This window comes from Tupaia chinensis, unplaced genomic scaffold, assembly GCF_000334495.1.
Source record: "Tupaia chinensis unplaced genomic scaffold, TupChi_1.0 Scaffold000279_1, whole genome shotgun sequence".
Taxonomy (NCBI): Eukaryota; Metazoa; Chordata; class Mammalia; order Scandentia; family Tupaiidae; genus Tupaia; species Tupaia belangeri.
The window spans coordinates 2066660-2078864 of NW_006159762.1; the positions used below are offsets into that span (position 1 = coordinate 2066660).

General features: G+C 41.0%; 1 protein-coding gene across 1 annotated transcript in view; it reads right to left on the reverse strand.

The window, feature by feature from the left end:
• LMTK2 (lemur tyrosine kinase 2) overlaps nt 1–12205 on the reverse strand; it is an 85659-nt gene that overhangs the window by 55460 nt on the left and 17994 nt on the right. The window contains exons 5-6 of the mRNA XM_006150178.3: nt 11997–12115; nt 10463–10550 (exon numbers count right to left, since the gene is read on the reverse strand). Coding sequence (XP_006150240.1) covers nt 10463–10550; nt 11997–12115 — 207 coding nt within the window. The remainder of the gene's footprint in view (nt 1–10462; nt 10551–11996; nt 12116–12205) is intronic.

A 12205-nucleotide genomic window follows, 5' to 3' on the forward strand; every position in this document is an offset into this window, starting at 1 on the left:
GTTCAGCTGCCTCTCCAGGGCCGGCGTGTGGCCTTTGGACCAGCAAGCTGAAGCGGAAAACAAGGTCTGAGAACTTGCAACTTGAGAAGATGATGGTTACCAGCCCTGCATTGCCTCAGGGAAGAACAGGAACTACTCTACCATTCTTGAAGTGAAGGTACTTAATGAGAATAGGACAGTGTGGAATGGGGTAAGTGAAGAGAAGAGGATAGAGAAAGATAGCAAGTGAGCAATAGAGAGACAGGACGTCAGTGAGAAACAGATAGGGTTTATTAACTGTTGATGATGACATGTATAGAATTCTCAACTGGATTGGTCTGAGAAGTGTTTCATGATGGGCAAAGTATTTTTACAAGCAAAACGAGAAATAGCAATTGACTGTTTTATAAAAATAATTAGAATAATAAAGATAATGATTGGGGAAAACAGAAAAGATATGGAATGTTGAAGTGGGGAGATTAATGTCTCTGTACTGACTGACGTGCATGGCATTCCCTTTTGAAGAAACAATGTAATACACTGTAAAGTTATATGTAATCCAATGTAATATGAAGAAGATATGATGATAAAAAATAAAAAATAAAAAATAAATAAATTAATTAAAAAATAAATTTAAAAAAAAATCTCTCTCTCAAGAAAAAAAGAAATAGATAAATGTAACTTCAACCATATGTTCTATTTGACCCAATATGTGATACCCAAAATGGTATCATTTCAACACATACCCAACATTTTTAAATTATTAAGATATTTAACTTTCTTTTTTGTACTAAGTCTTCAAAATCTGATATGCACTTTATCCTTTACAGTATCCCAATCCAGACTAGTCACATTTCCAGAGCTGAGCAGTCACACGCTACCTGCTGGACAGTGTAGTTACAAGCAGTGATGAGGCCCCAGTCGCCCGCTCCAGCACCACTCAAGGGCACCAGAAAGACCACACCACGAAGACACTGCTGCTGTCTCATGTCTCTCCTGCGCTCCAACTCCAGGTCTGCACCAATGCTGTAGGTAGTGACACACCATCATTGCAGGGACCAGAGGGAGAAGAAAGCATCGAGGGGCAGGGTGGCCACATCAAGCAGGGAAGAGAAAGGTCAGTGGAGAAGGCCAGGATGAGCTGAACCGGCAGCGGGGGTGTGGGGCAGCCTGTTGGCATAGAGTCAAGGTTGTGGTGTTGGCAGCAGCAGTCAGGCACGGGGAGGGAAAAGGTGACTGACAGAGGCCCAGAACATAAGTATTCCCTCTGCTGGCTCTAGTCAGAGACATTATCCCATTGTCTTGTGCCCTTCTTATGTTTGTTCCACTGTGACGCGATGTTCCCTCTTTTCTTCATGAGTTCTGCAAAGGTAGGGACAGGTCACTCCTATTTGTACACCCAGCACCTCGGAGAGCCCCAGCATACGTGGCTTACTAAAGACTCCATTTACAGGGCTGGCCTGATGACCTAATGACTAAGGGATCCAGATCCCACATGGCCAACCACATTTGAAACATGGCCTTGGCAGCTTGAAAACCACACAGGGCATGTGTATGTGCATGCCCCAAATCCCTACATGATGGAGAAACAGAGAAGGGATTGCACTGTGACCACATCCTCTAGGTACAGTGCTCTCTCCCTAAAGAAAGGGAACAATTACATTTATAGGGCCAGACATTGGCACAGTGGTAAAATGGGACGCTCTGAGGCAGACCCACATTGGACGGTTACCCGTTCACATGCAAAGACCTTCCTGAGCACACTGGACATACATGTGCACAATCTAGGCTGGCTGAGGCTGGGAGTAGATCACCGTGTTGGAGCCCTGTTGGGGATGCTGTATCTATTCCTCTTACTCATGGAATAACCAAACATTTGTTTAAAAGGACTACACTGGGCCAGCAGGTGGCACGGTGGTTAAGGTGCTGGACTCGCACATAGCAGCTGCAGTTTAAGACCTGGGCGTGGTGACTTGTTTTCTCACCTTCCCTCTCTCTCTCTGGTCAAATTAAAAAGTAACAAATAAAATTAAATATTTTTTTAAATGGACTACATTTATAAATAAAAGATATCAATTAATTTGGCATCTTCCATATAAAAGGCCCATTTTAAAATAGAGGTTTCCATTGGTGGTGGCAGCCTAGTCCCCAGAATAAAACCAAGCTACCTGTAAAAATGACCACTTTGGCATTAGAAAGTTATGGTCCCTCAGGCAAGTTCAATGGCTGCCCTAAGACAGAACGAACTGGGCTTCACTCTTCCACAAAAGCCTTCCTCTCTCTCAGCCTCAGTTTCTATGTACAATGAAGGTGCTGCCCACTACTTCACAGGCTGTCAGCAAGACTCCCAAAATTAGTAAGAACTGCCAAGTGCCCAGCACAAGGCCCAGCAGAGATTAGACCTTTCCCCTTCCTTACTCTAGTGGGAGCAGCAGCCAATGTTCCTTCCAGGCTGAAGAGCCAATGGTCCAAGCTCCCAATGAAGTTGACCACTCAAGCCATCTACTCTTCAAGAGAGACCAAGAAAGCAAATCCCACAGGGAAAGTGTTGTACTTCAAAGAGTACTAAGGCGACTTCTCTTCCATTCTCACTTGGGCATTGCTAATTGCTTTCAGAAAGTCACTCACTGCTCTACTGACTGAGTACAGCAAAGGATATCCGCACACTATATTCAGGAACATACCCTGCTCTGGAGTCAGGTGATGGAACTGAAGGAACTGTTGACTGATAAGAACAGTTAAGAGGAGCAAAGTTGAACCTATTAACACATTCTTCTTTTTCTTACTTCAGCTGGTCTCCAGCATAGTTTGTCTCCTTGCCTTTCACTCTTCCACAGCTCCAAACTGTCCTTTCCATCGTAGCACCAAATCTCACCCCAAGTCTCCACACTTCACACACTGGATCACCTCTTGTTCCTGCACAGGCAAGTGCATTGTGATTCTAAGCCTGGTTCTCACTGTTCCTGCTATTCTTTTCTACCTAAAGAAAGTCCATCTACTCAGTGTTTCAACACTCAGATCAAATGCCATTTCCTTCGTAAAGCCCAATGATCCTAGTTGGAGTTCCTCTATTTCTTTCTTTCTTTTTTTTTTTTTGAGAGGTTTTTTTTGCTATAGAGCAAGTGCGCTTGCCAGAAAGACAGAGAGAGACAGAGAGACAGAAAGCGAGAAATCACCCCCCCCCCCCAGGGGGGATGGCCACACGGCAATCCCTTCTCCTCCATTCTCCTCTCAAGATCTTGGGCATGCACGCACACGTGTCCGGCATGAGTTTAAGCCACTGGGTCTGGGACTCGAACCACAGTCAACTACATGGGAGTCCAGCGATATAGCCATTATGCCAACTGCTGATCCTGGAGTTCCTATACTTCTATCCACAATACTCAAACCTTAATTTAGTAAGTAACTGTAGCCAATTAACTTAAGTAACTAGAAATAACTATCACTCACTGAAGACTTTTTATGTGCTCAGTAATTTAATGTATTATCTTATTTCATTGTAGAAAGTTATTATCCCCAGGGCCAGCAGGTGGTGTGGAGGTTAAGGGTGCTAGACTCCCACATGGCCGACCACGGTTTGAGTCCCAGATCTGGCGGCTTGCTTTCTCACTTTTTTTCTTTCTCTCACACTGTCTCTCTCTGTTCAAATTAAAATAAATAAATAAATAAAGTTAAATAATTAAAAAAAAAAAGAAAGTTATTATCTCCATTTTACAGAAGTCTAAACTGAAGCTTAAAGACGGTATTTTTTTTTTGAAAAGCAAAGTATCCCTTTCATTATAATTTCTTTTTACATAACCATTTCAACCTAGATTCAGGTAACTACTTGTCTGTCCCATCAAAGGAGAAGGGTCCTGCACAGTATAACAGGAAAAAAAAGGTTTCAAGAAATAAAATACTTAAAATTGATCCATTACAATTTTTCAATTTTCTTGAGTACATTGGAAAGTGGGGGAAAGACAGAGGAGGAGAAATGTTACTTCAAACAATCAGAGTGTAATAACCTCAGGTTGACAGTATACTCTGTATTTTTTCCTCCAAATAGGTACAAAATAAAGGAGGTTTCAAGTGCTTTAGTGGGTGCTTTTTTATACTATAGTAATTTTTTTTTTAACTCCCAGTACTCCTGACCAGTGTTTGTCTAAACTCTCTGAAGCATATTAAGGAGTCTTAATTATGCAAAATAATAATCTAGGCAACCAAAAAGAAGGGGAAGTATATTTCCCAGAAATATTAAAGAGTTATGTATTAACTATGTTATCAGAATTTAGAACTGCCAATACAAGATAGAGAATATACAGTAGGAAGTTATCAAAAAGTAACAGAATTTGGGACCAGCAGTTAGTGTAATAGCAATGTCGCTGGACTCCCACGTAGTCGACCGCGGTTCGAGTCCTGGACCCGGTGGCTTAAACTCACGCTGGACGCGTGTGCATGCGTGCCCAAGATCCCGAGAGGAGAATGGAGGAGAAGGGATTGCGGCGTGGACATCCTCCCTTGGGGGTGATTTATCGCTTTCTATCTCTGTCTGTCTGGCAAGTGCACGCACCCTATAGCGAAAACCTCTTCAAAAAAAAAGTAACAGGGAACCAGCAGTTAGCGTAATGGCTATGTCGCTGGACTCCCATGTGGTCGACCGCGGTTTGCGTCCGCGTGTGCTGGGTGCCCAAGATCCTGAGAGGAGAATGGAGGAGAAGGGATTGCAGCGTGACCATCCCCCCTGGGGGGTGATTTCTCGCTTTCTGTCTCTGTCTCTCTCAGTCTGTCTGGAGAGCACACGTGCCCTATAGCGAAAAACCTCTCCAAAAAATAAAAAAGGTAGCAGAATTTAAGAGTCCAAAACGCCAAATTTTAAGATTTAAAGAGCTCGGGACCCAGCAGTTAGCGTAATGGCTATGTCGCTGGACTCCCACATAGTCGACCGTGGTTCGCGTCCCAGACCCGGTGGCTTAAAACTCACGCCGGGCGTGTGTGCGTGCGTGCCCAAGATCCCAAGAGGAGAATGGAGGAGAAGGGATTGCAGCGTGACCATCCCCCCTGGGGGGTGATTTCTCACTTTCTGTCTCTATGTCTCTCTCTGTCTGTCTGGCGAGTGCACGCGCCCTATAGCGAAAACCTCTCCAAAGGAAAAAAAAAAAAAAGACTTAAAGAGCTCCACAGAAGAGAGATGATAAGTAATTTTCCAGGTGATAAACAAGTGAGTGGCAGAACAAACATTTATTTATTGGATACAATTTTTAAAAAATAATTATTTTATTTAACTTTATTTATTTTAATTTGACCAGAGAGAGACAGAGTGAGAGCACAAGAGAGAAAGCAAGCTGCCAGGTACAGGAATTGAACCATGGTTGTCCAATGCCCTTAGCCACCACACCACCTGCCGGCCCAGCAGAACAAACATTTGAAGGCAGGACAGCCAGGCTGTGCAGGCAGGCAAGACAGGGATCAGGGCTTATTCATTTCTGGCTTCCATAAAGCAGAGAGCACTAAACATGGCTCTCTGTACTTTATACATGCTCAAAATGTTGTTGAATGAGTGGTTCTTAACCCAAAGACAGCCTCATGTAAGAGCACTGTGTACCTGCCACGGCAACAAGTTATATAAAATACCCTTCAGTAATCTCTCAATTCATTTCATAAACATCACCACCATCAGCATTACAAATCGGTGCCTGTCTTCCAGCTACCAAACACTCAGAAGAGTGTTTTCACTTACTTTCAAAAAAATTCTAAGATTAAGTACTTTTAAAAATCAGGCTGGTAATTCCATCTTACAAGGAATTACTTAAATCAGTGCAAAAATATTCTCTCCTTTCTCCTTGGAAGATGTTATCGTTGAGCACAATAGCTGCATAGCGATGACTGAAAAGGCCAATGTTCATTCAATCGCTCTTGACCTAGTAAGAACATGTGAAGATAGCTGGTCCTTTCACTGTGACTGCAGCTGCTTATGACTAAGCCTGGGACCATTGCCCTGTCAGTCCTTTGGGCCACTGCCAGCCGGCAGTTCCTGCCTTAGATTGTGCCCCTCCACTCAGACTGGCCTGCTTCTAGGGCATCCAGGCTGGAACCAGCACCCAGAGTCTAAGTGAGGCTTTGTATGAGCCGGGCACAACCCTGTGGTCCATGCGGATGGATGCCCTCTTTGGCTCACTGTGCCGATGCTACCTGACCACTGCTGCCACTGGGTCCTACACAAACTGAGTACAGAGAAGTTGGACTTTAGGGTCAGGGCCCCTATCAGCACCAGTCCCTGTAGCTTGAAAACCTTTTCCGTCTGAAGTTTACTAGGTTAGTGGCCTTTACTTTGATAAGAGAATGGCCATGCCAAGCAATGACCAAAACTTTTCCAAAAGCATCCTCTCCCTAGTATAGGTAATGCCTAACAGCACCTTAACTAGCAGTACATAATTAATTATTTTTTAAATTGTGATAAAAATGCGTACCATAACATTTACCACATTAGCCATGTGTAAGTATACAATTCCATGACGTTAGGTATATTCACACTGCTGTGCAACCATCACCATCTCCAACACCTGTTTGTCTTATAAAACTAAAATTCTGTACCCATTAAACAACAACAAAACACTCCCTACCCTCCCTCCCCACAGCCAACTACCATTTCACTTATTTCTATGAATTTGACTACTCTGTCCCTTTCATAAGTAGAACTAAGCATATTTTGTCTTTTGTGATTGGCTTATTTCACTTAGCCCAATGTCCTCAAGGTTCCATGTATATTACAGCATGTGTCAGAATTTCTTTCTCTTTTTTTTGCTATAGGGCGCGTGCGCTCGCCAGACAGACAGACAGACAGAGACAGAGAGACAGAAAACGAGAAATCACCCCCCAGGGGGGATGGTCACGCCGCAATCCCTTCTCCTCCATTCTCCTCTCAGGATCTTGGGCATGCACACACACGCGCCCGGCATGAGTTTAAGCCACCGGGTCCGGGACGCGAACCGCGGTTGACTACGTGGGAGTCCAGCGACATAGCCATTACGCTAACTGCTGGTTCCCAGAATTTCCTTCTCTTTTAAGGCTAAATAATATTCCATTATATGAACATACCATACCTTATTTATCCATTCATCCACTGATTGACAGCTGGGCTGCTTCCATCTTTAGGTTACTGTGAATAATGCCACTGTGAACATGTGTACGCAAATATCTGTTTCAGATTCTGCTTTCACTACTTTGCAGTATGTCCTCAAAAATGAAATTGCTGAATCATATGGTAATTTTATTTTTAATTAAAAAAAGAATCATTCACTGGACTCCCACATAGTCGACTGCGGTTCCTGTCCCAGACCCAGTGGCTTAAAACTCACACTGGGTGCGTGTGCATGCGTGCCCAAGATCTCAAGAGGAGAATGGAGGAGAAGGGACTGCGGTGTGACCATCCCCCCTGGGGGGTGATTTCTCGCTTTCTGTCTCTGTCTGTCTGGTGAGCACACGCACCCTATAGCAAAAACCTCTCAAAAAAAATAATAAAAAGAATTATTTAATTTTATTTATTATCATTATTTTTAAATTTGCTATAGGTCACATGCATTCACCAGAAAGAGAGAAACAGACGAAGGGGTGAGGGAGTAAGAAAGCAAGCCACCAGGTCTAGGACCCAAACCATAGTCGGCCATGAGGGAGTCCAGCACCTTAACCACCATGCCACCTGCTAATCTTCTTATTTTTAATCCTTTAAGGCACAATGATTTGAAAAAAAAAAAAACTTTACTGTTGTTTTAAGTTTTAAGTTGTTTTAGACCAGTGTACCACCGTTGGGTGGTACACTGAAATCAGGAACAGCTATTAGCTTTGCATTGCCGATGGAGGCTTCTGGTGGGGAGCAGAGCTCTTTTAGATGTTAGGTGGATGACAAAAAAATATGTTTCAAGAAATCACATTTGTTAACTCTAGAGAGTTGTATGCATAATCTTAATCCCAAAGTATGAAAGCCAATCCAATTTAATTAAATTATCACATTTGTTAACTCTGGAGAGGGTTGTATGCATAATCTTAATCCCAAAGTATGAAAGCCAATAAAATTTAATTAAATATGCTTTCAGTTCACAGTCTAAGTATTTGGATAATACATACTTAAATCTGAGATCTAAGAGTATTGGAGAAAAAAGTTTAATACTGAGTTAGCAAACTCAACATTATTTATTATATTTTCAGAGAAACAATGTCTATACGATGACAAATACACAACAGATAGTCTAGGATCTTATCTATAACTAGGTTATTTATAGTAATGGTAAAGGAGTAATTTGTGTATTTATATTTTAGTGTTTTTTTATAAATAGGTTAAATTACTACTCCCCCCCAAAACAGGCAGTTTCACTACAATATAAAATGGTACTAAAACAAAACTCATCTCCTGAACCCCTTCAGAAGAAAACATTAAACTGAACATCTAACGTCTTCAAGTGGGACCAGCAATTAGCGTAATGGCTATGTCACTGGACTCCCACGTAGTCGATCGCAGTTTTGAGCCCCGGACCCGGTAGCTTAAACTCATGCCGGGCGCATGTGATTGTGTGCCCAAGATCCCAAGAGAATGGAGGAGAAGGGATTACAGTGTGGCCCTTCCCCCTGGGGGGGGGTGATTTCTCGCTTTCTGTCTCTCTGTCTTTCTGGCAAGCGCACACGCCCTATAGCAAAAACCTCTCCAAAGTAAAGTCTTCAAGCACTCCAGGAAAAGAAAAACTCTACAATATCATCTAATAAAACTTTCAGGAGAGAACACAGAAGGATAAAGGAGAATAAGAGAATGCTAATATACGTGATAGCTTTATAAACCACCTTGACTAACCCAGAATAAGTGGCATTTCAAGCAGATGCTGATGCCTGATGTATTGTGTTCACTTACAAAAAGTACATTTAAATAATCACTATCAGGAACTTAGGGACCCAAAAAGTGCAACATTAAACATCTCGGAAAAGTGAACTTAATTTTTATAAGAATTATTTCATTTAAATTTGTTTGTTTCCATTTGACTAGAGAGGGACAGAGAGAGATTGAGTAAGTGTGGCAAGGAGAGTGTGAAAGCAAGCCACCAGGTCTAGAACTCAAACTGTGGTCGGCGAAGTGGGAGTCCAGCACTCTTAACCATACAACCTGCCGGCCCCAGAAAGGTGGACTGCTGACAAGGAGACTCATCACATGAAAGTCTATCTGAGTGTTGTATCTTCTTTTTCTCAACGCTGTGTCAGCACTAGAATAACCTATAATATCGGCCACCTAGACTTAGACTAAAACGAAGTTATTTTCACACCACAATAACCTAGGGCCATACATAGTATAACTCTAATCATACTGAGATAATCAAACAAAATATAATATACAATAAAACTATCAGAAATAAGAACTCCTTCCTCTTAATTTTCATGCCTCTACTAAATACTGAACATATTTGTCCCTTTACCTCAGAGCCTAAAGAAACAATGACACGTTTTATCTCTGAATCTCAACGGTGCAGCAGGCAGCCGTACTACACTAAGTGTTCAATAAGAAAGCACCTTCCACCATGAAAGAGAATTCAGAGAGCACTCTCCACAAGCCTCTTTCCTCAAATTCCCCATCCCATCAGGATCCTGGGTATGCACACATATGCCTGATGTGTTTTTCTTTTTTGTTTTTAAGAGAGATTTTTGCTATAGGGCACATGCACTCACTGGAGAGACATACATAAAGCGAGAAATTACCCCCCAAGATGAATGGCCACACTGCAATCTCTTCTCCATTCTCTTCCCGGGATTTTGGCCATGCACGCACACACATGTGCACCCAGCATGAGTTTCAAACCGCCAGGTACAGGACTCAAACTGCAGTCGACTATGTAGGAGTCCAGTGACGGAATCATTACACCATCTGCTGGTCCCACCTGATGTGCTTTTCAAGAGGATGGGTTGGAACCTAAATGCTGGTCAACCAAAAGGGATCCAACTTCCTCTAACGTAGCACCTGCTACAGGGCTGGTCCAAGGCTACTGAATTTAAATTAAGAAAAAAAAGCATGTAGTTTTTTAAATACATACATGTTATAAACCTTTGCAGCTTTTAAAAATTGACAAATCGCAGGTACTCTGTCTAACTGAAGTTACGACTTAGACTCTGAGTAAGTGCACACCTACAGCCAAGCTTTGCTTCAAATACAGACCAGGATTTCTTCATCTCCCTAAGCCTTATTTTAATCATATGTAAAATATAGAAAAGTATTAGTACCTAATTCAGGGATTTGTTATGAGTATATGTGGTGATGCAAGGAAATTAGCTTATCACAGGGACTGGAGAATAAAAAAATACTATGTATTTGTCAGTTAATACTATCACCAAAGGTAATAAATTAATACATCACACAGTTCTTCAAATGAGGAACAGAAATGAAAGTGATCCCTCGCTCACCATCTTTATCTGCCCAAAACACTTGGATATGACCTTTCAAATGCTTCAATTTGAATTTCTATTAAAAACTTACCAAGTCACAGAACTCAAACACCAGAAGATAGGGAATTGCTTCTACACATTGTCCAACACACTGAAGAACATTTGGATGTTGAAGAATACTGGGGAAAATAAAAAATAAGTATTGCTTATCAGGGAGCATTCTAGTAAAACTGCTCAAATGGTAATCTAAATCTTAACATTCATAATGATTTAAATACGACAAACAAAAGATCACATTAAGATGCTACTTAGTTATCCAATGATTATATAATTCAAAGCCAAACAGGTAAACATTTTTACAAATTAAAAAAGAACTCCTAACAGAATAATTTTTAACCTTCAATAATTTCAGATTAGAGATAACATTCTGAGGCAGCATTTAAAAGAAGGAAGGCAGACTATATACGTGTGTATATATGTGTGTATATACATGTGTGTATTTTATATACACACACACACACAAATGTACAAATTCAAAGGGCATTTTAATCAAGATATTAAATAACTCAGTTTCTTTCAGACTATTTAGCTTATATACTATTTCCATAGTATAAATGAACTCTTTTTAGAAAATATTTTAAAGATAAACAAAAAGTATGCCAAAATTGATTCAAAAATAATTTGTGGACCAGCAGACAGTTTAATGGTTACGTTGCTAGACTCCCACTTGGTCAACTACAGTTTGAGTCCTGGACCTGGCAACTTAAAATTCATGCAGATGCGTGTGCGCCTGTGCCCAAGATCCTGAGAGGGGAATGGAGGAGAAAGGACTGCAGTGTAGCCACCCCCTGGGAGGGTTATTTCTCACTTTCTGTCTGTCTCTGTATCTCTGACAAGTGGTCAGGCTCTATAGCAAAATCTCTCCAAAAAAAAATTATTTTGGGGCCCGTCAGTGGCGTGGTGCTTAAGGTAGCTGGATTCCACGTGACTGAATACTTTTTTTTCCCCTCTTATCTCCTTTCATTCTGAAGTATCTATGATTTAAACATTAGACCTTTTATTATGGTCCCCCATGTCCCTAAACAATTTTTTTGTTGTTGTCTTCAAGTCTATTTTCTCTCTTTTATTAAAATTGCACATTATTTATTGTTCTGTCTTGAAGGTCACTGATTTTTTTCCTTTGAACTCTCCAGTCTACTGCTGAGAGCTCATCCAGTGAGGTTTTTTTTTTTTTCAGTTATTATATATTTAGTTCTAAAGTTTCCATTTAAGTCGTTCTTATGTCTTTTATTTTCTTGCTGAGACTTTTTACTTTTTCATTCGTTTCAAGTGTGCTGTAATGACTATGGAAGCATTTTTATGATAGCTGCTTTAAAATCCTAGTCAGGTGATTCTAACACCTCTGTCATCACAGTGTTAGTACATACTTTCTTTTCTTATTCTAAATTAATTCTCCTGCTTCTTGTAATGTAAGGGATTTTCAACTGAAACCTGGATACTCCAGGTCTTATGAGATTCTAGATTTTATTTAATAATGTATTCTGTAGGCAGAATCTCAAAGTAAACACTTGATTTTCAACAGACCACAGACTGCATTTATAGAACACATGTTAAGGTTTACTTACTAATAAGGTTCTCCATTTTTCAAAAAAGTATCTTCTTCCTTTGGGCTTGCACTTGCTTTCAACTCCTTCACAATGACTCTTGCCACACTAGTACCTGTGTAAGTCTCTCCAAGGAGGACCTAAAGCCAAAGAGCAGTTTTTTGTTGTCACTTTTATTGAAATAATAAAGTAGTATGTTTCATTTACAAGGAAATGAAATACAAGAATAC